Genomic DNA, 27,533 nt, shown 5'->3' on the forward strand with positions numbered 1-27,533 from the left:
AAACTAATTTGGTATTCGAATATGATAATGCGGTACCCTATTTCATTTTACCGAATTTGAATGTGAAATCGGTTATTACCAAATTCATAATCCCATTACCTATTTCATACCATATTAGAATTCGGTGAATTCGGTACGTATCGAATTTGTACCAAATTATCAAATATCTGATTTTAAATTACCAAATTGAATTTGAATTCGGTTATGAATTCGGTATATACCGAATTTGCTCACCCCTACTAATACGCAGTTGAATTTGCAATTTGATCAGCAGCGGTACAAAACTATATTATTTAACCAATCTTTGAGCCAATATTCCATTCTCTCTTTACCAGAATGAACCAACATTGAACTCGCTTATTTTTTAGATTTACTTCACCATCCAATTAGAATAGATAAAATGTGTACTCGTCGTCAGGATCAAGAGCATCTGGGTCAAAATGTACATCCATTTTCGCCTGAAGAATTAAAAATTTAAAGGTGGGAGGGGGGGGGCATTTTTTTTAGTAATTACAACATGTTGAGCTGGAAAATAATAAAATAATATAGTATTATGTTAGTCAAACTTGAATTACAGGTGGTCTGGAATAAAATGTAGTGTAGTTTGTAAAGAAAAGGTGTTTGTCTCATTACAACTTCTATGCACTTTAATCCCTAGTGGAATTGCACCTTATACTTGAATCCTAGTAGAATTGGTGCTAGATCTGTAAGTTGATCAACAAAAGCAGGATCAGAGACCTTAATCTAAAAACAAGTCAATTCCGTCTAGGAAACTGCTTATTGTATTTTTGTATAGTGCTACTTTGGTTGTATTTTGTTTTGGCTTGACATCTGCAGAACAAATCCAGTTAGGATTCGAATTGTTGATCCAAGTTCCAACAGGTTTATAACACTTTCTCAATCCTATATAATCACATAGCAAGCAACCTTGATAGTACCACGCAGTAATATTACATAGTTAAACTTTTGGTTGTTGTCTGAGCAATAATGGGTGTCAAGGGCACGAGTATTGGTGCTGTTTTCTTTGTTATTGCATCTGCTTTGCTGCTTCTTTCTCTTTCACCATCCACTGATGCTAGTCCTCTCCTGAGTGCCTGCTGTTTTGATCAAGTGTACCAGCTTGGGGACTCCATATCAGACACTGGGAATTTGATCAGGGAATCTCCACTTGGAGCCGCTTTACCTTTCGCCAGAAACCCCTACGGTCAGACCTTCTCCCACCACGAAGCCACCGGCCGTTGCTCTGATGGACTTCTCATGATTGACTACTTTGGTAAATATATATATATATATAAGATTCTTTTGATCTCCCTCTCCCGCTGTTAATTCTTCATAGTATTGCCAACCAACTTGCAATAGCTATTTTTTTATTTGTGTGTGTGTCACAATTCAGGCTATTTTAATTTTTTCTTCGTATGGTTTATTCTTCTTTTGAACACTTGATATAGAGCTTTGCTTTTTATCAACTAACTCCATATCTGATTGTCTTTTCCGCGACAAAATCTGGCAAAGGATTTCTTTCTTTCTTTCTTCTTCTTTTTTTTTGTTATAAATAATTTGCGTGGAGGACGTAGATGCCAATGAGTTGCATGCATAATGGAAAAAATTCGAACTATCGCCGTCTGGTAGATGCCATGTTTATTTAGTTATTTTTTTTTATGTAGGCTATCATAATCACATCCGCTAACTGAATATTTGGATCGTTGTTTTAACACAGCCCAGGCGCTGGGTCTACCTCTCCTGAATCCGATCAAGGATACAAAGGCAAATTTTGAGCATGGAGCAAATTTTGCAGTAGCCGGTGCTACAGCACTATCATCAGCTATTCTCGCTCGTCATCATGTTAGAAATCCAGTGACCAACAGTTCCCTTGACGTACAGCTTCAGTGGATGAAAGATCACTTTCACAAATTTTGCCACAATGGTAGATTCAAATTTTATGTGTCATGCATTCGAATCGTGATAGCCATTCAACTTTTCTCAACTTCTATTAATTTTTTTTTTTTTGGCATGACACTGAATTTTGTCCCTTTTCTTTTTGTTTAACAGATTGTGAAAGGAAGCTTCAAAACGCTCTATTTATGGTCGGTGAAATCGGAGGCAACGATTATAATTATGCATTCCTTCAGTACTTGGATGAGGCTAGAGATACGCTTAGAATTCTAGAGTTGGTACCTCTAGTTGTTGCCAAAATTAAGCATGCTGTTGAGGTTAGCTTTTGCAGGCCCCTCCTCTTCTTGTTAGCACTCTTGCTGCTTTTAATTCTCTTGCTTCTCATTGCTTGTCCTTTTCTTTCAATGCTGTATTTCAGAAAGTGATTAGTTTTGGAGCAAGGACAATAGTGGTTCCTGGGAACTTTCCAATGGGATGTCTGCCAATTTATCTTACAAAGTTTGGGCTGGAAAGCGAAGCAGACGAGTTCGACGAGAATCATTGCATATGGCTATTGAACAGCTTTGCAACTTTCCACAATGATCACCTGAAGAAGGCGATTGCCGAGCTGCAAGAGAAGTACCCATATGTAACAATCGTCTATGGAGACTACTACGCTGCATATGAACAGCTTCTCAATCTAGGTGAAACTGAAGGTATGTTAGTTAGTATTTGCCAGTTTGAATTCTTAAAAGAAATCAATTATTTCCAGTAGGAGGAAGGGGTATCTGAAGCATCCACATCTGGTCATCTAATTTGTTTGTCTTATTAGGTTTTGAGCTACAAAAAGCTTGTTGTGGAGTTGGAGGGCTGTACAACTTCAATGAGACGCGAATGTGTGGATTTCCAGGTGTTAAGGTTTGCCGTGATCCCGATAGATACGTCAGCTGGGATGGAATTCATTTAACACAGGAGGCTTACCGCATGATAGTGGATTGGTTGCAAGCTGATCTTTTCTGGAAATTGCGTTGCCATCATTGAACAATTCTATCAACTTTATCATGTTCTTCAAGCTCCTACAGTAGTAGTACTCGAGTCCCAGTTTGCTTTTTCAGTCCAGTAGCTTAGTTTAGTTTTAGCTAATGGGAAGCTCTTGTGTGACTAATTTCGTCACCAACTGTTTGACCACTTACTTTTATATGAAACTTTTTGAGTTTTTATAATACTGGGTTCAAGATTATGATAATTTTATCTAGTTCTTGGCGAAAAGCTCTGTAAACTGCTACCAATCCAAGCATCAAGGCGTCTAACTTAAGGAGCAAAAGAATCAAACCCACAAATTTTATGTATCAAATGTCAATACTGAAACAAACGCGCCAATAAGCTGATTATCAATGTCCGGGCAGCACTGCGTATTTAATAACAAACCAAACTTTTCACATAACCGACTAATAACTCAAAAAACCCAATCTGCAATCAGGTGTCCTCAACTCTTGAATGAAACACAAAGCTCGGGAATGTAGTAGTGATGTCCAGCAGGAAGCGATGCATCAGATCTTCTGTGTACATGTAACAGAAGTAGCAGATATTCCATTTTACGCTGTTGTAGTTTTTGTATAGTTCCTTAACGAGCATTAATGGGCTTTTTCGTCTCTCCTCTCATTATGTTTGCTTGTCTAGAGAGTAGACGCGTTTTATGGTATGTTTTGGCATATCCGCAAGAAATTGCAGAGTTTCATCAGCGTCATCATGCCATAAACCGAAATACGTGAATCAACAGAACCAAATCTGTTTTTGGCAGAATATACAATGCAAAAATATACTTTGTACCCTGCAAGTGCAATCCAGATAACTAGGTAATGCCTGCATTCTGTTTTGACTTATTGGATCAATATTGTGTCTCAAAAGTACAACCATTCCTGAATTTGTCCAATCGGTATATCATAGCAAGACTAACTAGGAAAAAAGGACCAAACCGTACTAATTATATTGAGGAATGATTTGTATTGTCTGTCAACAGCTGAACCTTGAGTTTGATTTGGCTAAAAAGTGCTTGTCATGCCATTTACTTATATGAGATTGAATCCAAACTTATTCTCAAGTTTGAGCTCAATCAGCATCCATCAAATAAAATAAAGCTTGAATAATATAATTTAATATTTTTTGTCATTTTTAATAAGGCATATAATTGGCATTCTGCTAAGATAATTTAATATTTTGGATGGGGTAAGATTAAACTATGACATTCCACCAAATATTTCACCCTGACTTGTTGCTTGCTGCAACTAATACGCATGATAACATTTCCAGCAAGAGGACGAGCTGAGGCTCTGAATTGGGGGCCGAGGATCTAAAGTAGAATAGTAGGAGTACGAGATTGCCTGTTCATGACTTGTAATAAAACCACACACATGCAACGTTGACATGCTCAGTGGCACTCAGGTCTTCTTTCATGCCAGCATGTCAATCTCTTATACTTGGAAAGCCTTGGGAAGATCGAAGGTGTAGCTGTCTTAGTACTCGATTGCAACTTTGACATGCTCTGATTTCAAGCTCAGCATGCATCTCCTAGACATGGTGACCAATTGAGAACAAATGCTCAAGATACAGGAGTCGGGAGTTTTTTCGCTTGCATTGGTCAGACCAGAAACGATTGGACCTTGGTTCAATGGCCAGTTTGAAACTCTCCCGTCCACTAGGTCAGGATCTAGTACATCACATCGCACATGAAACATATGTGTTTTTTGTTCTTAAAAAAATTCAGATGGTGCAGCAGTGCACTTGTCTAGTCAGATGATTCACCCTCCAATTCTTATACAAGTCTCTTTAAGCTCCCTCTCTTCCATAGAATAGGAGTAGATTAGATAGTTGTCGTTTAAAAAAAAAAAAAAAAGCATTGGCAAGACTAGAGATTGGGCTGTCGTTTGAATTCAACTTTTTGAATTGGGCTCAACATGGTTAAGGTGTAACAGCCCCACTTTCCCCTAAAGCGAACCAAAGGGGTGAGCGGACTGCCTGCCCAGCTCTCGCCAGGACTCACGATGCAGAATAGAGCTATCTAATGCGTTTCGGAACTTACTAAAAGGTAAAATAATCCAAAGTAAAAAATGAAATCCGGAGTCGGCCATGAATAGTGACCGACCCGTCAGAACCCAACCGAAATAGCCAACAAACATTCACATCTGAACTTTAGCGATTACAATCCACAATGACATACATAAGTTTTCAAAAGTTCATACATATACACGGTTTACCAAATCAAAAGAGAAAACGCCTCAAAAGTCCACTTAGGGTTTTAATACATGAGCTATACAAAAGATATGTTCAACTAGCTCAATTTGGCAGCCATTTGTCAAATCCAGACCAAAAGTGTTTATTTTCCTGTAAGGAAAACAAAAGGGAACAGAAAGGGGTGAGCTTGCGCTCAATGAGGTACCGAACAGATAGTATTAAAATCATGGCATTTCACCTTTAACAAATCAGATACACATGTCAGATGTAAAGTAAAGTAACCAATGATTCAAAACAGAAGGATACAGGTGGCTCTCAGGAGCCAAATTTCCAGCGCAGTACTTGATCCAAACCGGTTGACTCTCCGTCAACGTATATAGAACCAACGCGTCCGTAGACCCCTCTTTACACCGAATTCTGTCCACCAAACACCCCTTTACCGGGCCCGCTCACCGTAACCGAACAGAAATGGTAATACTCGAGTATACCCAGAATCAAGGGTCTCAATACCCAAAATCCCCGAACAGACTACCGTGGTTCGTTATCTAATCGTCCAGACCCTTGCCGGCCCGACTCGAATAACTTAGCCACAGGATTGAGCTCATAGGTCACAGAAAGGTCGTTGGACACAATCTTCCAAACGACGTCAGAACAGATACAGATCCAGATACAGATAACAGATTCAGATACAGATACAGATAGCAGATTCAGATACACGTTCAAAATTGGCATATGAACAGACCAGAGAACGAGTGTGATAAAGTACACCCTCGCCTCCATTTGCTCAAAACAGTACTTGGCTTCAATAGTCATAAATCAAGTATTCAAATATTCAGATATTTCACATAAAGGGTAGCAGGCAGTGGTACACTCACCGATTCAACTTCAAAAGTTTCACTTCAGATTGGCCTTAATCGCCAAGAAATCCTAAAATAATCAAAATAAACCAATTGAAGGTTTCATATCCAAAATCGAGTCAACGGAATGCACAAGTGAGACTCGACTACACGTCGTACGCCTTGCCCAAAAAACATACTAATGCAAGGGTGCAAAAACATGATTTTCTTGGAAACAAAAAGAGAACATGAAGACCTAGGGTCAACAACCCAAAAGCCCTTCATTTCCATCAAAAGGCAAATCCAACTTAAAGAACCAAACGGCCTAGAAAATCGGGCAGCACCGTCCCTAAAATTCTTACTTTTCCAGCCATTAAGGCTTCATTATTTCCTCAAATCAGTCCCAACATGTCACACAAAAGTCATTTCATTTCCCAAAAGCCGCTCACTAGGCTCAAAGTAGTACAAGTACAAAAGTTAGCTAGGAAAAGACCGGAATGAGAGCGAGCCCTAAACATGCAAACAAGAACATGGAGACTCGATAACGAGTCATAAAGCCATACCAATCTTAACCCTAATAGGGTTTCATATGCATAAATAAGCATCATAGGCAACCAGAAATTAAGAAATGGCATTAGCTTAGGCCTTAACAAAAAAACAGTTTTCGTCATACTTTTGCGGTAATGACACAAAATGCGCTACGCTTATCGGATGAGGGTGTAAGATCCACCATCTCGAAGCTAAAAGACAGGGCTACAACAATGTAGAAGGCCACTCAATCCAAATCCTAGCACAACTAGGTCAAAAATGCAGAATACCACAACCTGAACCGTAATTGCAGGTTTACAAATCACACAAAACTGTAATTAGTCTATTTCAGTCTACACAAGTCCAAATGCATTGATTCCAAAGGCACATGAAAGCTAAGACATCAAGCTACATTTCATTAGAAGACACTAACAACCAAATCCAAACCAATTCCAGTCAAAACAGACAATTACTATCGCAGTTCGCACATTCTGTTCACCAAAAACAGCAACAGTAAAAACTGCATAACTCACTCTACACTACTCCAAATGCCCTGAAATTTTGCAGGCACGTCAAACTCATCAATACCTACAACTTTCATGTTTTGAGAAAAGTCTAATTCGGCCTCTATCTATGACCTAAAATTTCGGACAGATTAGGGGTTCATGAACCCTAACTTTTCACATTTCATTCCAAATCCAAAATTGATTGCATTTATCATCAATTCACACCTACTAGAGTCAAAGCCCCTTATTACCAACCATCAAAAATAACCACACCATCAAGATCATATGAAACCAGAAAATTCCTCATAAATATAAAACTTCACCAAATCACTTCAAATCAAGAAATAATTCACATAATCCATCACTTTAGCTACTACTAAGCATCACTTAAGCATCATTAGGTGTAGTAGGAAGTTTGAGCATCACTTACCAAGAAAACAAGAGAGAGGAAGTAGTAGGACACCTTAGCTCTCCAAGAAAGCTTCACCAAATCACTCACTATCACTAACTAAAGGGATTTTATGGAGTAATTGCAAGATCAAATGGTTGGATGGTTCACCTTGAGCAAGATTGGAGCTAAAACTTGAAGAGTTTCTTGCTTCCTTTTGGAGAGAGAGGGTCGGCCATATGAGGAGAAGAAATGGTGATTTTTGAGCAATTTTTTCAAGATATTTACTCAATTTGATCAAAAGTCAAAAGTGTGAATAGTTGCCAACAAAGTCCAACCAATGGTTGTGTGACACTTGTCACTCCATTAATGCAATCTTATCACTTCTTTTTCTCTCTCACATCAATCATTTCACACACTCTACTTATCTCTTAACACCCGATAAATTTTACACAGTATCCGAAACTTAACCTTATTGGCCGAATTTTTCCGAACTTTTCGCACTAGTGGGTCCCACGTCCAATATATATTCTTAATTTTCTAAAAACTCTCCAATACTAGAAAAATTATCTAAAAACTATAATTACCCATAAAATCCACCAAGAAAATTTTCTAAGCCAGAAAATGCAGAAAACAAGCAATTAAAGGGGAAAAACCCTAGGAAAATTCTTAGGGCAATACGGGTTCTCACATAAGGTGTCTGAATAGCCGTTCTTCATGTTTTTTTGAATTGCACTCATAGGAAATATTTCTGCACTATGCTTAAACGATAAATTTGGCTCTTAAATTGAATTAAGAAATTTGAATTTCTTTTTTGCTATTTTGATTTTGATTTTTGAGCAAATAATTTGGAATTCAATAGTTAAGAAGTTAGTGATTCCATGATGATATAATTCCAAAAGTTAAATTGATGGATGAATTTCAATACGCACTTATTCAACTCACTGCAGAACCTAAGTCCTCCAAATCCTTTTTTCTCCAATGAGATTTGGGTAGTTTTCCCCGTCAAATGGTGCCCTAATTTTTCCTAATTACTGTCCCTGGTTTGAAGAAAATTGAAGCCAATTTTAAATTTTAAATAAGCTTTGGCTTGTTCTTCCAAAATTGATAGTCTTTCATGCAGAAAAAATTGTTATCCTATGGCACCAACGGAAAAAATTATTAAAATTGAAGACAACACTTGAGGTAGAGGAGGCAAAAATACCCAAGATCGAATGGGTTCCCATACCCATATTTAATTCGGGCGGGATGGCTATAAAAATATGCGATTGAACATTATTGAAAATATACCCAATAATATCCATTTAAAATATATATCTACTTGGGACTCTCTTCAGACTCCCACGAGTATCTATCAAAATAACAAACAGTCTTTCTTTCCCATTTTCTTCAAACCTCAACCAGCCAAATTCTCCAAAGTTCAGTACCCACATCTGAAGAAAGCCCATCACGCTTCCACAAAAAGTCAGCAGACACGATGGAATTAGGGGTGGCAATCGGGTCGAGTTCGGGTTGGCGGGTCGGGTTGAGACCCGGGTATAACAGAAAACCCGCTGACTCGAACCTGACCCGCCAATCCGAAAAGGGTCAGGATACCTGACACGAACCCGAAAATTTCGGGTTGGCGGGTCGACCTGAAATGACCCGAAACTTAATTTTAATTTATTAATTTATCACTGTAATTTCTAATAAAATCAATTTCTCACAAAATTAATTACATAATCAAGTAATAAAAATTTAAATAAATAATTCCAAACCAAATCTAAAATAAATTAAACACCATAAAAGTGTTTTATCCCAAACCAAATATAAAATAAATTAAAACAGTATATAAGTAAAAAATAATATAATATATTATTTGTCCAAATATAATAATTTCAACTTCACACAAGTTAAATAAATTCATTTAGGATTAAGTAATTAATGCCTTTAAAAAAAAGAATAACTTAGTTTAGTTAGATAAATTATTTTTACGTTTATTAAATTATTTTTAATTTGTAAACAGGTCTTATCGGGTCATATCAGGTTACCCACAAGTTGAACCGAAATAGACCTGTTTTCTTTTCGGGTTCATCGGGTTCGACCCGATTCTGACCCGAACTCTCGAAACCTCAACCCAAACCCATTAATTTCGTGTTAAGTTCGTGTCGTGTTTTCGGGTCGTGTCGGAAATTGCCACCCCAAGATAGAATGACCTTAGAATTGGAAAAATTATTAGCTTGGGTCTGGAAGGTTGAGGACTAAAATAACATACATGAGTAGATGGATTGGCAGGTTGTCGAAGCCTGTACAATAATAAAATCAAATCTAATTGCCAGTTAAAATGACCAAAACCCAATTCCAAGTACTGGAGTAGGGACTCTAGGTGTGCAATGAGTTACTTGATTCACCATGTTCCCGAAGAGTTTGCTTGATCCGATATACCCGAATGGGATGGTTTTTTTTCACAAATAACTATAAATTTGTAAACAGGGCAAGTAGGGTCGTATCCTCAGGGATTGGGTATATTTGTCTCTTAAGAAATCCAAAGTAACACAAGGGGTGATTTTGTAGGAACGACGACAATCAAATAAATGTAAATAAGAAAATAAAAAAATAAATAACTAACTAGAAATTAAACAACAATTCACTGAACTCAGAGTAACAATAATTAAAGGCCTAAATCAATTAAAACACGAAAACAATTAAAAATAAAATAAAGTAGGCAACTAAAAGTCAAATAGCAATTCACTAAAATCAAGATAATAGCAATTAAAGATCTAGGCAAGGAATAATTGCAGCAATGGTTCACCTAATTGATCATCGATACACAAGCAATTTCAATTATTTATCAATAAATAGGTTATAACTGCCAACCAAGCGATGGCAGTCAACCCCTCCTTACTGTGTCGGTGATCAAGGTACGCCCGTTAATCACTGCTCTAATTGGAGAACAATCCTAGGTACGCCCGTAAGATTTAATTCCCCAATTGCCTTTCGTATTAGAGGAGCCCTCTTCTAACCAAATAACACACTACCACGGTTATTTCAGATTAGCCCGCGTATCCCCCTGACACAAATCTAATCATGCCAGTTGTCACTAATTCAAAGCAATTAAATAATTACGGATTTAATGCCCTAATTGACAATAGATTATCAGACTAACTAATCATCCGGATCCAAGACAATCAATTAATTAAACAATCATAAATACTGCAATCAAGGGATATGCAAATACTAATAAATAAAAGAAAAAGATAAAATTAAATCGATCTCACATTTTTAGGTGAACCAAAGCCTCCGTCGTTCCTTGACTAGAGTGAAGAAATTAGTTCATATTTAACGAGCAAAACCCATGGAAGATTGCAGCAAGAGTCGCGGCCATTATCACAGAAATTGGGAAAATGCAATTCGTTTGCGCGATGGAGGATAATGAAGCTACAGAGAAGAATTCAATGTTCCAAATCTTCCCTGACATGCGAGGGAAGCAAACCCACTACAAGACGAAAAGCTAAAAGCTAAATAAAAAATACTACAGAGCATAATTCAAGTCTTTTCTTTTGTTCATGACATACGTGAGCTCAATATATCCCAAAGCTCTCCATGGAAAAGTCAACAAAAGCTAGCCTCCAATCTCCTGACATGCGTGGGAACAAGCCAAGAAAGAAAAGTCCACCCCTAAGCTAAAAGACGAAAAACTCAAAAATAATCAGAGAGCTCTCATCATCTGCAATCTTCCATTTTGTATCTGATAGTCTCCTCCTTGCACTGTGCGGCGGCTCCTAGGGAAAACAAGACGTCGGTCCAATGACCGAAAAGGGCTTGTGTCCCTTTTTCCAAAAGTGCCCTTGCAAGCCTTCTAATTTATTTCTTTCCCGATGACTGTCAAAGTAGCAGTGATTGTGGTATTTTTTATCTACTCCCTGAAATAAATGTAAATTACGAAAAGTGAGTAGAATCCAGCAATTAATTCACATCAAGTCAGGTAATAGGAGAAATTAATAATAAAATAAATAGTAAAATTGCAACCTATCAATTCCCCCCACACCTAAACCATGCTTGCCCTCAAGCATAAGAAAAGCACACAGACACCAAAATTTGATAATGGTCATTGCTCTATCTACCAAACTGCCAAGATATCAAGAAAAACCATATATCGAGCACTAGTGATTAAAATCCGAGAAGCATCCCCCCAGTTAGCCTCTAAACCACAAATTCCTTCAATTTCCAAATTAGCTAATCTAAGAAAAAGGAATGGCGCATAACATTTATCAGCAAACAATCCAAATATTAACCAAAGTCTCCATATTAGGTCCATAAATCGGCAAGCTGACCTCTAACACACTAACACAACCTGCACTATTTTTCTTCTTTTTTTTATCACATTTCTATTATTTATTCTTTTTCTCTTTTTTTCCTTTTTTTTTCCTTTTTTTTTCCATTCTTTTTCCCCCTTTTTTCCTTTTATAAAAATAACAACACAAAAAGACTTAGTCTCTAGTCATTAGAGCCTTTTGACGCGAACTCCAATATTTTTAAATGAAGGAGCCCGGTTACTCAGCTCCTATTGCTATCCGACCACGTACTCATAGAAAGTACTACCTTTTGATGCGAGAATCGACACTTTTAGGTGCAGATCCCCGATTACTCAGTAGTAACTAATAGTGGAGTACAATCAAACTTATTCACAGCCAAACAACGCAAAAACGCAAAACAACACTAAAAACAAAAAAATAGGAGCAGCTCGTCTCATTATTGCCAAACATGGAGAGCTAGAGTCAATATTGGACCAATTCACATTAAAACGCCAACAGTCATTCCCTATGCCTAGAAAAGTTAACAAAGAGATCAAAAGAGTCAAGCAGTCCGATATTCACCAAGGAGATGTTTTGGACTCAACCACATTAACTCGATACACTTTTATTTTAAAAACTTGGCAAAAGTAGAGTTAGAATCAACATCCCAACATCAAGTCCAGGTGTTCACATGAGAGATAAGCACCAAAAAGAAAGAAGGAAAATGAGCGACAGATAGACAAATGATGAACTAGAAATAAAACTAAAAACTAAAAACTACTAAAACTAAAAACACTAGCACCCCATTAGACCCCCCCGCACCTATAGGACACATTGTCCTCATTGTGACAAATAAACATCAAAAGTGGGAGAAAGAGCAGCAAACTTCCCTGAAGTCGGGTCAAAGTGGTGGGCGAGGCCGAAATGGAGGAGGAAAACCCGCATGATGCAAAAATTGCGCCAAATTCTGCGCTATGCCGGCTACATTGAGGTCGATGTTGAGCATCCGAGCCTTCAAACTCTGAACCTGCTCCCGGAGTTGTTACCATTCAGGAGCCCTAGGTGGTGGAGGTGGTGGGGCGGAGGTAGACGGTCTAGCAGTGTCCTCGCCCGACCCAGGGAATGAAGAGGGTCCCGCCTGTGTCGAAGGCTGCATACCCGATGCTCGAACTGGTCCCGGAGGGGTAAACTGGTGGAATATTTTGGGCAGGCGCTCGACGACTCCCTTTTCTCTAAGTAGTCCACGTCTAGGCGCTCCATCTCGAATGCCAAATGTAGGTCGTGGTCATCCAGATTAAGAACTCCCAATTGGGTCGCCAAGTGGGTGATGTAGGACCCAAGGATCAGAGGTTTGTTCTTTTTGGTCAAAACAGTCTTGAACTATGCCGCCAATCAATACCCCAAGTTAACCTTGATATTGTTCTTCATACTCCAGATGAAGAAAAACTCAGGTCGAGAGAGTATACCGGAGCTGTCCTTGCGCCCCGAGTAGCTGTAGGCTAAGAATCGCTGAACATATCGGGCACTAGGATCCTTAAGAAAGGAGCTCCTAGACCTAGAAGGGTCGTAGCGGTGCCGATTGACGGACATGTCCTCCCACACATCATGGTAGCGGGAGAGAAATGGCTCTATGTAATCACAGGCACTCTCCGCATACTCCCTAGTCTCAGCATACTCTCTAGTAATAAATCCAAATGCCAGATTGAACTGGGTAATGGAGAAGTTGAACTCCCGACCCATTAGACGGAAATGAATGACATTCGGTATTTCAACGGTGTACCTCGTAGGCAACTCGAACTCAAAGGTGGAGTAAAACTCCCGAATCAGCTCAACAAAAGCAGGGCAAGAAATATCAAAATACGGGCGCCACCCAATGGCGGTGAACATCTGATCAACCTCCTCCCGTATACCGAGGGCAGTCAGAGAGAGTTTATCACAAGATTTACAGGATATGATACGCCTCTCACAGACCTTAACGTATCTCTGCTGATCGGCGGGTCTGGTGAAGGTCAAGTGCCCCCCAAAGTGAGCTGGGGTATCTACCTGAGCACCCCTACCCCTACCCAAGTGGGTTCGAACACTAAAAGAGGAGGGTAGGTTGGTAGGTGTATTCACAGGAATAGAGGCCTGTGGAGGGGGTTGAGACTGAGAGGCCCTAGACCTAGAGGATGATGTTGGTCTCACCATTTCGTCTAACAATAAACGCAAACCAACAAGAACCCAAATATAGAGTTGCTAGCACACAAAGCAAGTAGCACGAGCAGGGCAATAGCAAAGCAGTAGTCCCTGAATATGCACTCAACCACCAACAAATATGAATACCCAGTGCCCAACAGTGAGTCAATTGGGGCAGCAACTGGCACAATTGAATAGAGCAAAAACACAGATAGAGCCCCTCCAATTCAGAAATTGAACACAGCAACCAGGATGTTATCAAGAGGTCGATAAAACACTACTAATGCCAACAAGGAAGTCAATTGCTGAATTAACTCAACCAGAATTTCAACAATCACTACCCTGGCCGAGTTGCCTTCCAATTATCACAGACAATTGAAAAATCCACCCCACCCAAAAACTAAACAATTCCACCTCAAAAATTGAACAAATGTCCCCAGCAGTGCACCCGTAGCAAGAGCCCCAAGGAGTCAACAATCTAAGCAAGAATAGTGCAGAAGCCAACAATAACAACTTAATCCCAAGCTTTCAGCTTCCAATCAGTTAGCCCATAGAGTAGATTAAACCCAGTGAAGTCAAAATACCCACAGAGTCGAGGAAACAATTGCAACAGCTGACCCACAATAATGAAAACCCCAACTATACCAAGTACGAACGCGGAATTGGGAAATGAGTTTCAAATACCTCCACTGACCGATAGGTGAAGAAGGTGGAACTGGTGGCGGCTAACAAAGGGGCAGCTGCGTGCAGTTGACGCTGGGTTAGGCGGCGGTGAAGTAGAGCTGGGGTGGAGGTGAGCTATCCGCGCGGAGAGAGAGAGAGAGATTCGGAGGAAGAGACAGAGGCGGCGTGCGGCAGAGGCGTCGAGCGGTGGGCGGCGGCTGTCTCGCGCGAGGGCCTCTGGGTCTCGGCCAAGGGGGAACGACAGCGCAGAACTGGTCGTCTCGGTAGGGGTGCAAGGAGAGAGAGAGACGGTGGACAGCAGCTCGCGACACACAGGTGGAGAGTCGCGGCGGCGGTCGCCTTGCTGCGTGCGACGCGTGCGCAGTCAGTCGCGGTCGCGCGAGTGACCGAGAGAGAGAGAGAAACGCAAGAAGGGTCTGCGGTGGTGGGGTGAAGCGAGGCGCGCACGGGGACGGCGGACTAGACCAGGGTTGCTAGGGAGATGCGCAGAGCCGCGGCGGCACGGGTGGCTGGCTATCGCGTGCGGCTGAGAAGCTGGGTTGCGCGCGAGCTGGTGGCACGTAGCCGTGGGCAGGAGGCCGCGACTTTGGAGGAGATCGGGTGGCAGCAAGGGCGGTGGTCACCAAGCTGGAGGCGCGCGTTTAGCAGGAAGCGGCGGACCAGCAGGAGAACAGAGTAGAAGAAAGAAAGAAAAGAGAAAGAAAGCAGAAGAAGAAAGAATGAAAAAGAATGAAAAAAGAAAGAATGAAAAAAAAAGAAATTTTTTTTTCTTTTTGGAAATTTAAGCTACGGTGAAAATAAAATTTTGTTTTATTTTTTTATTTGCAAGACCTTATTATTACATAACTTATTTTCGAAATTAAAAATTAGAAAATAATAGAAAATGAATACATAATTTATGTCTTTTTTTTTTGAATCCTTACCTTTCTCGCGAACGTGGCGCGGCACGTCAAGAAGGCACGGGATAAGGAGCTCTTCAGGTCGCTTGACGTGGGCACGTCATGAGAGCAAGAGAGCTCTCTGACCATGAGCTCTTCATGGGACTTGACGCAGGCACGTCATGAGGATCGAAACCCCTTCTGATGATTCTGATCTGGAGTTTCCTATACGTTATGACGCTTGCGCTTCAAAAGGGCAGGAACCCCTTCTGACGCTTCTGATCATGAGCTCTCTACGGGCGCGTCATGAGGGCAGGAACCCCTTTTGACGATTCTGATCATGAGCTCTCTATACGTCATGACGGAAGGACACCTACAAATCATCAAAACGAAAATTGAAATCCGAAATCATTCAAATTCAAGGAAAACATATTTAAACTATCACACGAAATCAAACAAACAATTAAAAGCAACAATTGGGTTGCCTCCCAATAAGCGCCTTTCTTTAATGTCTTTGGCTAGACATGGTAAAGTGTCACTGATTAGGACACGGTGGTGCGTCTAGACTTATTGTCTCCACTTCTCCACTTGAAAAACTTTCATAATAATGTTTGAGACGGTGTCCATTCACCACAAACTTGTTGTCTGTCTTAACACTCTGGATTTCAACTGCACCATATGAAAACACGTGAGTAACAATAAAAGGTCCAATCCAACGGGAACGTAGCTTACCTGGGAAGAGCTTAAGCCTGGATTGGTACAGGAGGACCTTCTGACCAACTTCAAAGGTTTTTCTAGAGATTTGTTGGTCATGAAATACCCGACTCCTCTCCTTGTAAATTAGTGCATTTTCATAGGTTTCGTTCCGGATCTCCTCCAATTCTTGTAAATTCAACTTTCGTTGGGCACCGGCCTCTTCTAAGTTCATGTTGCATTGCTTTATCACCCAAAAAGCCTTGTGCTCGAACTCCACTGGCAGGTGACACGATTTCCCAAATACCAGTGTGTACGGTGACATCCCTATAGGGGTCTTGTAAGCCGTCCGATAAGTCCAGAGTGCATCTTCCAACCTTTGACTCCAGTCCTTTCTATCCGGTCACACCATTTTCTCCAAAATGGACTTAATCTCCCGATTCGATACCTCCGCTTGACCATTGGTCTGAGAGTGGTACGACGTTGAGACCCTTTGGAGTACACCATACTTGCAAAGCTATGGTTTTGTTGCAGAAGTGTGTTCCCTTATCACTGACAATAGCTCTTGGCATTCCAAATCGCACAAAAATATTAGACCTAATAAAATCTGTAACTACTTTCGAATCATTAGTCCGGGTGGCCTTGGCCTCCACCCATTTAGACACGTAATCGACTGCCAACAAAATATACACAAAATCAAAAGAGGTAGGAAAAGGTCCCATGAAATCGATACCCCATACATCAAAAATTTCAACAAAAATTAACGGGACTTGGGGCATCTGATCTCTACGGGCTATATTACCTACCCTTTGACAACGGTCACACGACTTACAAAACACTTAAGCATCCTTAAACAATGAAGGCCAATAAAATCCACTTTCCAATACCTTATGAGCAGTTCTCTTAGGTCCAAAATGACATCCACAGGCAAAAATATGACAAAAAGTTAAAATCGATTGAAATTCCGCTTTACTTACACACCTCCTCATCACTTGATCTGCACATCTCTTCCATAAGTACGGGTCATCCCAGATAAAATATTTGGCGTCGCTCTTCAATTTATCCCCCTTCGATTTCGGCCAACCTGCAGGAAAATTACCCGTTACTAAATAATTGACTAAATCGGCATACCAAGGCAATTGAGACTTTAAAGAAAATAGATGCTCTTCAAGGAATGCATCCTTCAATGGTTCGTTCTTCTCCCCAACTGGTATGCGACTCAGATGGTTGGCTACTAGGTTCTCTGAGCCTTTTTTATCCCTTATCTCCAGGTCAAATTCCTGTAGTAGCAATATCTACCTGATGAGCCTCGATTTTGCATCTCTCTTGGTCATTAGGTACCTTAATGCTGCATGATCAGAAAATACAATTACTTTAGCACCTAACAAATATGACCTGAATTTTTCTAAAGTAAAAATAACCACAAGAAGCTCCTTCTCAGTAGTGGAGTAATTCAACTGGGCCCCATTCAAAGCGCGGGATGCATAGTAAATGACGTGAGCCGCCTTTCCCACTCTTTGGCCCAACACAGCCCCTACAGCATGGTCACTGGCGTCGCACATAATCTCGAATAGCAAATTCCAGTCAGGAGGCTGGATGATCGGGGGTGAAGTCAACAGCTTCTTCAAAGTGTCGAAAGCTATCTCACACTGGTTATCGAACTCGAAGGTCACATCTTTTTGTAAAAGTTGGAACAACGGGGCTCCAATCTTTGAGAAGTCCTTGATGAACCTTCGAAAGAAACCTGCGTGGCCAAGAAAAGAGCGCACTTCCCGCACACTCGCGGGGTAAGGTAAAGCAGATATAATGTCTATTTTAGCTTTATCAACTTCAATACCTTTAGAGGATACAATATGCCCTAAAACTATCCCGTACTCAACCGTAAAATGATATTTTTTTCAATTAAGCACAAGATTAGTCTCTATACACCTCAATAAGATCAACCTCAGGTTATCTAGACATGTATTAAAACTATCACCATACACACTGAAATCGTCCATGAAAACCTCAATTATTTTCTCAACATACTCAGAAAAGATGCTTACCATACATCTTTGGAAAGTTGCAGGTGCATTGCACAACCCGAATGGCATCCGTCTATACGCAAAGGTCCCGAATGGGCACGTGAAGGTCGTCTTCTCTTGATCCTCCGGTGTAATTGCTATCTGAAAATATCCTGAAAATCCATCCAAAAAGCAATAGTAAGCTCCACAAGCTAAGCGTTCAACCATTTGGTCAATGAAAGGAAGAGGGAAATGATCCTTTTTGGTGACGACATTTAGCCTGTGGTAGTCAATACACTGCCTCCATCCAGTGGGTTTGCGCACTGGCACGAGCTCACCCGTTTAGTTAGCCTCTACCGTCACTCCTGCCTTCTTTGGGACTACCTGGACCGGGCTTATCCAAGGGCTTTCTGATATCGGAAAGATGATTCCCACATCTAACAGTTTCAAAATTTCTTTCTTCATCACTTCCATCATGAGGGGATTGAGCCTCCTTTGAGCCTGCCGTACAGGTTTAGTATCATCTTCAAGTCTAATCCGGTGCATACAGATGGAGGGGCTGATCCCCTTGATGTCTGCGATGGTCCAACCTATCGCCTCTTTATACTCTCTAAGAACTCGGATCAGTTTCTCCTCCTGGGTTTTTGACAGTACTGATGAGATAATCACCGGGAGTGTTTCGTTGTCACCCAGATACGCATACTTCAAGTGCTCTGGTAAGGATTTCAACTCCAATTCAGGTGCCTGCACCACAGATGGTAGTACCCTTCGGTGAGGTTCGGGAATGAAAATTGGAGAGACTTCATACCTTTTGTTATGGTTGGCAATGAGTGCAATGCCCCTATTGTGCATTTCAGATCTTCACTCTACTCCACCTCAGGAGTTGTCTCCAACTCGAGGTGCTTGGTTAAAGCAACTTCTAACTCATCCTTGCCAACGGTTTCAAACACTTCCTGCACCGCAAGGTCAATAGCACTCACAGAGAAAACGGAGCTAAAGTTGGAGTTTGAGGGGTATTTCATAGTATCAAAAATATTAAAATGCACAATTTTTCCATCAAACTCCATGGACAAGGTACCCTTATTAACATCAATTTTCGTTTGTGCTGTGCTCATAAAGGGTCTACCTAATAACAAATGTGAGGGATCGGGTGAGTGATCATCATCCATATCAAGTACATAAAAATCAGCTGGAAACACCAAATCATTAACTTTTACCAACACATCTTCAACCAACCCATCAGGATATGTATTAGTTCGGTCAACTAATTGAATGATTATCTCAGTTTCTTTTAATGGACCTAGTTTTAGAGGAGCATAGATAGATTTAGGCATGATATTAATTGATACTCCCAAATCCAACATGGCCCTTCTAATCACAGTGTTGCCTATCCTACAGGGAATAGTAAACATACCTGGATCCCCGCACTTTGGTGGAAACTTTCTCTGCAGGACTGCTGACACATTTTTCCCAACAATGACCCTTTCATCTCCCCACAACCGCCTTCGGTTGACACACAAGTCCCTTACGAATTTGGCATATTTCGGTACTTGTTTGATTGCGTCTAAGAGGGGGATATTAATCTCTACCTTGCGAAACACCTCCAGGATCTCCTTCTCCTTATCCCGCTTCTTCGATTTTTCCAGCCTGCTAGGGAAAGGGGGCGGGTTAGTTTTAACTGTAATTATTGGGTCTGGAAGTACCTTTTGATCTGCACCATTGCTGTTCTCCCTCTCAATCTCATTTTCGATCTTTTTCTCATCTTTGTCCTTAGGGATCACAGGCTCAGGTCCCAGAATTTCCTTCCCGCTCCTTAGGGTCATCGCGCTTACATTTTTTGGGTTCAATTCAGGCTGAGACGGCAATTTACCTTGCACTTGGGACTCCAAGCGGTTGATTGTTTTGGCCATTTGATTCATCTGATTTCTTATGTTCTGCCTCTCGGAGTCCGTCTTTTGTTGATTAGCAAGTAGTTGCTTCATCATCTCCTCCAAAGATGGACCAGAGCTCGGGGGCGGAGGTGGTCGGGATTGGTGTTGCTGCTGGTACCCTGGTTGCTTATTTGGCACGAAATTATTCTGCCTGTTCCCTCCATAGCTGAGGTTAGGGTGGTCCCTCCAACCAGGGTTGTAGGTACTTGAATAGGGGTCATAGGACCGTCTTGGCGCGGGCGCGTGACCTGCCATGTTCACTTGCTCTGCACCCTCCTCTTGCATCATTGGACACATGTCTATAGAGTGACCCATACCAGTGTAAATCCCATACACCTTGGCCTGTGATGCATTTCCTACAGCCAATTGCCTAACAAAAGAAGTCGACTCAGTTAGCTGCTGCTGGATAGAGGATGTCTCTACCTCATTCACCTTGCGTATTGGGACATCCTCCCTCGTACTGAATTGCTGTGAATTCTCTGTCATTCCCTCAATTAACTCTCATGCTTTTCGAGGGGTTTTGTTTACCAATGCCCCTCCACTTACAGCATCAATTATGCTCCTGTCCCTGAAAAGAAGCCCCTCATAAAAATATTGTATGAGCAATTGCTCACTTATTTGGTGCTGGGGGCACTTGATGCACAACTTCTTGAACCGCTCCCAATACTCATAGAGTGACTCCCCTGGGTGCTGCTTGATCCCGCAAATTTCTTTCCTTAGACTTGCAGCCCTGGACGCAGGAAAATATTTATCTAAAATTTTTTTCTTTAATTGATCCCACGTGGTGATACTACCTGGTGGTAGGTAGTACAACCAGTCTTTTGCTGAATCCTTCAGGGAGAAGGGGAATGCCCTCATTTTTATCTGCTCTTCTGTGATTCCCGGGGGTTTCATACTATTGCACACGACATCAAACTCCTGCAGATGCTTATACGGCTCCTCACCTGCTAAACTATGAAAAGAAGGTAAAAAATGAATTAGACCCGATTTCAATTCAAATGAAGTGTTATCACTCAAACTCGGGACAGTAATGCATAAAGGCTGCTGAGTTAAATCATGAGTAGTCAACTCCCTTAATATTCGTGTATTAGCCATAGGGACTTCTTCTTGCTCCGAGTCACTCGAAGTGTCACCAAACGAATCTGCTGGTTCAACTTCTGGCTCAGGTCTCTGAGATGTAGCACTTGAGTGCTCTTCTCTGAGTTGTCTGGTCTTTTTTCTTGTTCTACGCGCAGTCTTCTTTACCTCGGGGTCAAAAATTAATTCACCTGTACGAGAAGAACGAGGCATACACTCGAAAAGCACCAGAAAATTAGAACAAAAATGAATTTAAAAAGAAACAAATAACTGACACCAGTCCCCGGCAACGGCGCCAAAAATTGACAGGTTGTCGAAGCCTGTACAATAATAAAATCAAACCTAATTGCCAGTTAAAATGACCAAAACCCAATTCCAAGTACTGGAGCAGGGACTCTAGGTATGCAATGGGTTACTTGATTCACTCTGTTCCCGAAGAGTTTGTTTGATCCGATATACGCGAATGGGATGATTTTTTTTCACAAATAACTATGAATTTGTAAACATGGCAAGTAGGGTCGTATTCTCAGGGATTGGGTATATTTGTCTCTTAAGAAATCCAAAGTAACACAGGGGGTGATTTTGTAGGAACGACGACAATCAAATAAATGTAAATAAGAAAATAAAAAAATAAATAACTAACTAGAAATTAAACAACAATTCATTGAACTCAGAGTAACAATAATTAAAGGCCTAAATTAATTAAAACACGAAAACAATTAAAAATAAAATAAAGTAGGCAACTAAAAGTCAAATAGCAATTCACTAAAATCAAGGTAATAGCAATTAAAGATCTAGCCAAGGAATAACTTCAGCAATAGTTCATTTAATTGATCATCGATACACAAGCAATTTCAATTATTTATCAATAAATAGGTTATAACTGCCAACCAAGCGATGGCAGTCAACCCCTCCTTACTGTGTCGGTGATCAAGGTACGCCCGTTAATCACTGCTTTAAATTGGAGAACAATCCTAGGTACGCTCGTAAGATTTAATTCCTCAATTGCCTTTCGTATTAGAGGAGCCCTTTTTCTAACCAAATAACGCACTACTAGGGTTATTTCATATTAGCCCGCGTATCCCCCTGACACAAATCTAATCATGCCAGTTGTCACTAATTCAAAACAATTAAACAATTATGGATTTAATGCCCTAATTGACAATAGATTATCAGACTAACTAATCATTCGGATCCAAGACAATCAATTAATTAAACAATCATAAATACTGCAATCAAGGGATATGCAAATACTAATAAATAAAACAAAAAGATAAAATTAAATCGATTTCACAATTTTAGGCGAACCAAAGCTTCCTTCGTTCCTTGACTAGAGTGAAGAAATTAGTTCATATTTGACAAGCAAAACCCATGGAAAATTGCAGCAAGAGTCGCGGCCATTATCACAGAAATTGGGAAAATGCAATTCGTTTGCGCGATGGAGGATAATGAAGCTACAGAGAAGAATTCAATGTTCCTAATCATCCCTGACATGCGAGTGAAGCAAACCCACTACAAGACGAAAAGCTAAAAGCTAAATAAAAAATACTACAGAGCATAATTCAAGTCTTTTCTTTTGTTCTTGACATACGTGAGCTCAATATATCCCAAAGCTCTCCATGGAAAAGTCAACAAAAGCTAGCCTCCAATCTCCTGACATGCGTGGGAACAAGCCAAGAAAGAAAAGCCCACCCCTAAGCTAAAAGACGAAAAACTCAAAAATAATCAGAGAGCTCTCATCCTCTGCAATCTTCCATTTTGTATCTGATAGTCTCCTCCTTGCACTGTGCGGCGGCTCCCAGGGAAAACAAGACGTCGGTCCAATGACCGAAAAGGGCTTGTGTCCCTTTTTCCAAAAGTGCCCTTGCAAGCCTTCTATTTTATTTCTTTTCCGATGACTGTCAAAGTAGCAGTGATTGTGGTATTTTTGATCTACTTTCTGAAATAAATGCAAATTACGAAAAGTGAGTAGAATCCAGCAATTAATCCACATCAAGTCAGGTAATAGGAAAAATTAATAATAAAATAAATAGTGAAATTGCAATCTATCAATTTTGTTGTGACTTAAATTTTGGTGATCAACAGAATTTTATCTATTTAACATCACTTAGTTGCAGTTCTTTTGAAGGATGCTTACAGTCAGCATGAACTAAAAAAAAAAAAAAAAATTCATCCACTTACTTATATGAAGATAGTCTTTTGTGAATTTCGTATCTAGTAAATTTTATTTAGTTAGAAAAAATTATCTCGCAATATGTAAAGATATATAGAGAGGAGTGTAAAACTTTTACATGGTTAAATAAACAAACTAAATGATATAAAAGAAAAAGCAATATTGAGGTATTCGATTGAGGAGGGGGAGGGATGTTTTGGGGGAAGGAGTATAAAGGTCTCGAATTCGAGTTATTCTACTTGTACTAAAAAGAAAGAGGTATTTGATTGAGGAAAAAAGAAATTTTCTTAAAAAAAATAAAATGGGATTTATTAGATATTTGGGCGGCATCAAAATGGGTTTAGCCCATTTTAGTTCCGCCCATACTGGTTCCAAGACCAAAATGGAACTATTTGGATATAACCCATATTTTGTAGTTCCAATTAAGTTTCGCCCAAATCGAGGTATTTAGTTGAGGAAAAAATAGTTTTTTAAAAAAATAAATAAATAAAATGGGATTTATTGGGTGTTTGGATGGGATCAAAATGAATTTAGCCCATTTTAATACTGTCCATACCGGTCCCATGACTAATATTTTGGGCTTTCAGTAAAGTCCCGTCCAAATCTCGCCATCCCATCCATTGGCTACCTCTAATTTGAGGACAAAAACAAATTAGCTGGGACAAAATTTCCATTCAACAAAAATTTCAAGAGCTAAGTATTCTTGTACATGTTAATTAATGAACCAATTTACTCTTAAAACTAATTGCAGTAAATATCACACTGATGTTAAGCGAGTACATGAGCAAATATTCTCTTCTTGAAGTAGTTTTCCAAGCAAAGGGTCAATCAAGAAATAACCAAAATCCCGTGCATTTAATTTTTCCACACATTCCACGCGTTAGTTTTGGAGTATTCATATCGGTCATGATCTGAGTCTTTCCACAATTCAAGAACTTAATGTTTAGGAAACTTCAAGCCCAAACCCATCTCCACGTTTGTCCTTTTTTTCTCTACTCTGTCCAATATTCCGTGTTCTTTGCACTATTTTTGAGTGCTTTATTCTTGATAGAGCTCACACAACAATTCAAATCAAAGTCATTCATCCAACAAAGTCTCCCTTCACGTTCACCTTCAATGAAAGTAGTGGTGCGTTTTCGAAGACTGGAAAAACAATTTTCTACAACCTCTTATTGACCAACTCACATATGAAGGAAATAAAAATGTGATTTGCAAAACGTCTTTAAGAGTCTTCGGAGCCTTTGGAGACTCCAAAGACAGTTCTCAAACACATCAGCGTCCATATAGAGCTGAAGAGTGTCATTAAAATCCCCAAATTTTAACCATCCCTCTCTTGCATATACTGTCACGTTAGCGATTATGATGGGCATGGCAAAAACAGGCAACTTCCTGTTTCTTCTTGCTGTCCTGCTATGCTTTCCTGTGGTTCCCTTAGCCAACATCAAGCGCAACATTTCCACGGATCTATCTGCGCTGCTTGCCTTAAGATCCAATGTCTTGGATCCTACACATGAATTATTGACAAAGAATTGGACCACGAGAATGTCAGTCTGCAACTGGCTTGGTGTCAAATGCTCTTCTCGCCACCATCGAGTAGTCGCTTTGAATATGTCTTACATAGGCCTTCAAGGTAGCATTCCTCCAGAAATAGGAAATCTTTCCTTTCTCAATTCATTTGATTTCCGATACAACAGCTTCACAGGTCGTTTGCCTCAGGAGATGGCCCGTCTGCGAAGACTCAGATACATTAATCTCAGCTTTAACAAATTTAGTGGAGAGGTCCCTTCATGGTTCGGCTTTCTGCCTAATCTTCAATACTTGTTCATCGCAAATAACAGTTTTACGGGTAGCCTTCCCCTTTCCCTGTCTAATGCATCAAAGTTGGAGGTCTTAAATGTGCAGTTCAATCAACTGCAAGGTAATATACCCCAAGAAATTGGTAATCTTGGCAAGCTGAAGATCTTGAATCTGCAAGGTAACCAGCTTACAGGGTCTATGCCGCCAGCCGTTTTCAACATTTCATCGTTGCAAAGACTGTCTCTGACAAGCAATAGTATTAGTGGTATTCTTCCCGTAAACATGTGCTTTAACCTTCCAAAAATTCAAGCCATTTTTCTATCGACAAACCAATTTTCAGGCCAAATTCAGTCCAGGTTCAAGAATTGCTCAGAGCTTCAAGTTCTTGCACTGAGCATCAATAAATTCAGTGGAGCAATACCACGAGAAATTGGAAACTTAACCATGTTAAGCAAAATCTCATTGGGAGATAATTCCTTCCAAGGTTTGTTACTAAATATCAGCATGTGTCATTTTGCGTTGTTGATTTTTCACAGAGATTCTCACATCAAATATCAGCATCAAATATTGTTTTGATAATTTACACGTAAAAGTTATTTTCAAAGTTTAAAAAAAGGGGAAAAGAAACCTCCCCAAAACCCGGACTGTTAATGGAAGTACGTAGAGAAAAAGTATAAATGTGCAAATATTTATACGGGATTTATTTTAGAAAATAGCGTTTTCCACCCTTATAAGAAAGGAAGTCTGGAAAAAAAAAAATTGCATTAGCATATTGTCCATCTACTTCAATATTCGTAAGCATTGCACATGATTGGGGGGTGATTTAGGCAAGCTAGAAAATTTAACGTCTAAAGTGTTCAAAGTTAAAAAAGGGGCTGTAAAATAGTAATAATTGGTGACATAAGGGTGTAAAACTTGTATTTGAAAGTGCAAAATGAGAATTAACAAAATATAAATTCAAAATGAAATTAGGTCTCTTTATGATAGTAATGTACTTGTGTTAACATCTGCTTTTATAATCATAGATTTCCGCTAGAGCCTCATATGGGGTTAGAATTTACAAACAAGTCCACGAAAGGCCTCTTGGCCAAAGTGGAAACATGCAGTTGCCTTTCATTTGTCTTGAATTTCCGAATTTAGCACACGAGGTTTACTTGTTTCTATCTAATTATATAAGAACTGCTGACAACGTAATTAATTTTCATTCTTGATTCTTAAAGTACGGCTATTATTCTTAAAGGAGTTCTCTGGCAAGCTATATGTTTTCCCTCATAAGATTTATTTTTTTTCCTCGTGTGTATAATGAACAGGTGAAATTCCGCGAGAGATAGGCAATCTCCTCAATTTGGAGATATTAGAGGTCGGATATTCTTCACTCACTGGTAATTACTAATCATCTCGATTCTCAGCTTTGATTACATTTCATCAGCTTTCCGTTTCTTCCAACTCTAGTGGTCGAGATAATTGATTGCTCAAGATCTCGATTTGTAGGGTGAATACAATTTCTTGGTTCTGAGACAATTTAGGTTGGATGTTGAGTTTTGATCGTTCATATCGAAATTCTAAACCTTAGAGGTGGCAATGACGAAAAACACTTTTAACTGTAGTTTGCACGAATTTGAGTTTTTAAAACATTTTTGTCATTAACTCCATCAATCCCAACCTTTTGTTACTTTTCGATAATACGAGTATAAAATTAAATGTTTTGGTTATGACATTAGTGCTTTCCTTTCCAGTTTTGTCCTTCAAAATTAAAATTTTAAATTTGAATATGGCATGACATAGGATAAATGAATGACAAAACTGTTAAACACATCGTAGATAGTTTTGAATTTTTTAAGATGATAAAAAGTAAGGATAAATTACATATAATTCCTTTGTGTTTTCATCTATTATTGTTACATGTGATCCCTCTAAAGTTTCAAAATGTCCACTTTATCTCTTATGATTTTATATAAAGTAGAAACTAGACGAAAAATAGCATATGTAACGTTGTTAGGTGACATATTGATGGTATCCTTGCTTAAATGCTAAATCAATTGATGGCTTATCCACCTTGTATAAAAGTATAGGAGAATTATCTGGATAAATGCAAAAATTATAGGGGGTGAAGTGGATATTTATATAAACCATTAGGGAATTACATGGTTATTAAGATTTTATCACAAGCCTTTTATAGTGTGTTGGATATAAACGCTGTAATTCATTGCACATTCTAACTATTTTTCACTTTACATAAAATCATAGAGGAACTATTTTAAAACTTTAAAGGGGTCATCTAGCATTCTGTAAAACCTTAGGAGGTAATAAATAACTTATCCAAAAGTAATAGTCCACGTGCCCAAAAGTAATAGTCCTCGTAAGTTGTCTTGTACAATTGGAAACACACCACAGACACTGAGAAATGATTCATTCATTTGCTGCTCAACAAGTTCATGTTTTCACGGAGAATTCTTGCAGCCATCAGTTGTAGTTTACCAACACATA

The 27,533-nt window shown here is 39.6% G+C and overlaps 4 protein-coding genes and 1 non-coding gene across 5 annotated transcripts; 3 read left to right on the plus strand and 2 right to left on the minus strand.

The window, feature by feature from the left end:
- Positions 1-987: 987 nt before the first annotated feature.
- On the plus strand, positions 988-2,913 carry LOC113728592 (GDSL esterase/lipase At5g03980-like). Its single transcript, XM_072077391.1, has 5 exons — positions 988-1,273; positions 1,718-1,924; positions 2,050-2,210; positions 2,312-2,596; positions 2,713-2,913. The coding sequence occupies exons 1-5, from the start codon at positions 988-990 to the stop codon at positions 2,911-2,913; spliced, it is 1,140 nt and encodes a 379-aa protein (XP_071933492.1).
- A 12,994-nt stretch (positions 2,914-15,907) lies between these two features.
- On the minus strand, positions 15,908-16,390 carry LOC113728593 (uncharacterized). Its single transcript, XM_027252982.2, has 2 exons — positions 16,105-16,390; positions 15,908-16,041 (listed from the first exon to the last, which is right to left on the minus strand). The coding sequence occupies exons 1-2, from the start codon at positions 16,388-16,390 to the stop codon at positions 15,908-15,910; spliced, it is 420 nt and encodes a 139-aa protein (XP_027108783.2).
- Positions 16,391-18,934: 2,544 nt separating this feature from the next.
- Positions 18,935-20,485, minus strand: LOC113728594 (uncharacterized). Its single transcript, XM_027252983.2, has one exon. The coding sequence runs from the start codon at positions 20,483-20,485 to the stop codon at positions 18,935-18,937; it is 1,551 nt and encodes a 516-aa protein (XP_027108784.2).
- A 130-nt stretch (positions 20,486-20,615) lies between these two features.
- On the plus strand, positions 20,616-20,722 carry LOC113733521 (small nucleolar RNA R71). The gene has a single exon (XR_003459033.2). It is a non-coding gene; the product is annotated as a small nucleolar RNA R71 (small nucleolar RNA).
- A 3,844-nt stretch (positions 20,723-24,566) lies between these two features.
- Positions 24,567-26,748, plus strand: LOC113728596 (uncharacterized). Its single transcript, XM_072081383.1, has 2 exons — positions 24,567-25,530; positions 26,357-26,748. The coding sequence occupies exons 1-2, from the start codon at positions 24,609-24,611 to the stop codon at positions 26,437-26,439; spliced, it is 1,005 nt and encodes a 334-aa protein (XP_071937484.1). The 5' UTR covers positions 24,567-24,608; the 3' UTR covers positions 26,440-26,748.
- Positions 26,749-27,533: the final 785 nt, after the last annotated feature.

The sequence above is a fragment of the Coffea arabica genome, chromosome 2e (assembly GCF_036785885.1).
Source record: "Coffea arabica cultivar ET-39 chromosome 2e, Coffea Arabica ET-39 HiFi, whole genome shotgun sequence".
Taxonomy (NCBI): domain Eukaryota; kingdom Viridiplantae; phylum Streptophyta; class Magnoliopsida; order Gentianales; family Rubiaceae; genus Coffea; species Coffea arabica.

Excerpts from the sequence above, each read along its gene's own strand:
- LOC113728592 (XM_072077391.1), top strand. The coding sequence starts at position 988 with ATGGGTGTCAAGGGCACGAGTATTGGTGCTGTTTTCTTTGTTATTGCA. Across the intron at positions 1,925-2,049 it reads TCACAAATTTTGCCACAATG|ATTGTGAAAGGAAGCTTCAA; the intron begins GTAGATTCAAAT and ends TTTGTTTAACAG. Across the intron at positions 2,597-2,712 it reads GTGAAACTGAAGGTATGTTA|CTACAAAAAGCTTGTTGTGG; the intron begins GTTAGTATTTGC and ends TTAGGTTTTGAG.
- LOC113728593 (XM_027252982.2), bottom strand. The coding sequence starts at position 16,390 with ATGTCACCGTACACACTGGTATTTGGGAAATCGTGTCACCTGCCAGTG. Across the intron at positions 16,042-16,104 it reads CAGGCTTAAGCTCTTCCCAG|TTGAAATCCAGAGTGTTAAG; the intron begins GTAAGCTACGTT and ends CATATGGTGCAG.
- LOC113728596 (XM_072081383.1), top strand. The coding sequence starts at position 24,609 with ATGATGGGCATGGCAAAAACAGGCAACTTCCTGTTTCTTCTTGCTGTC. Across the intron at positions 25,531-26,356 it reads GGGAGATAATTCCTTCCAAG|GTGAAATTCCGCGAGAGATA; the intron begins GTTTGTTACTAA and ends TATAATGAACAG.
- LOC113728594 (XM_027252983.2), bottom strand. The coding sequence starts at position 20,485 with ATGACAGAGAATTCACAGCAATTCAGTACGAGGGAGGATGTCCCAATA.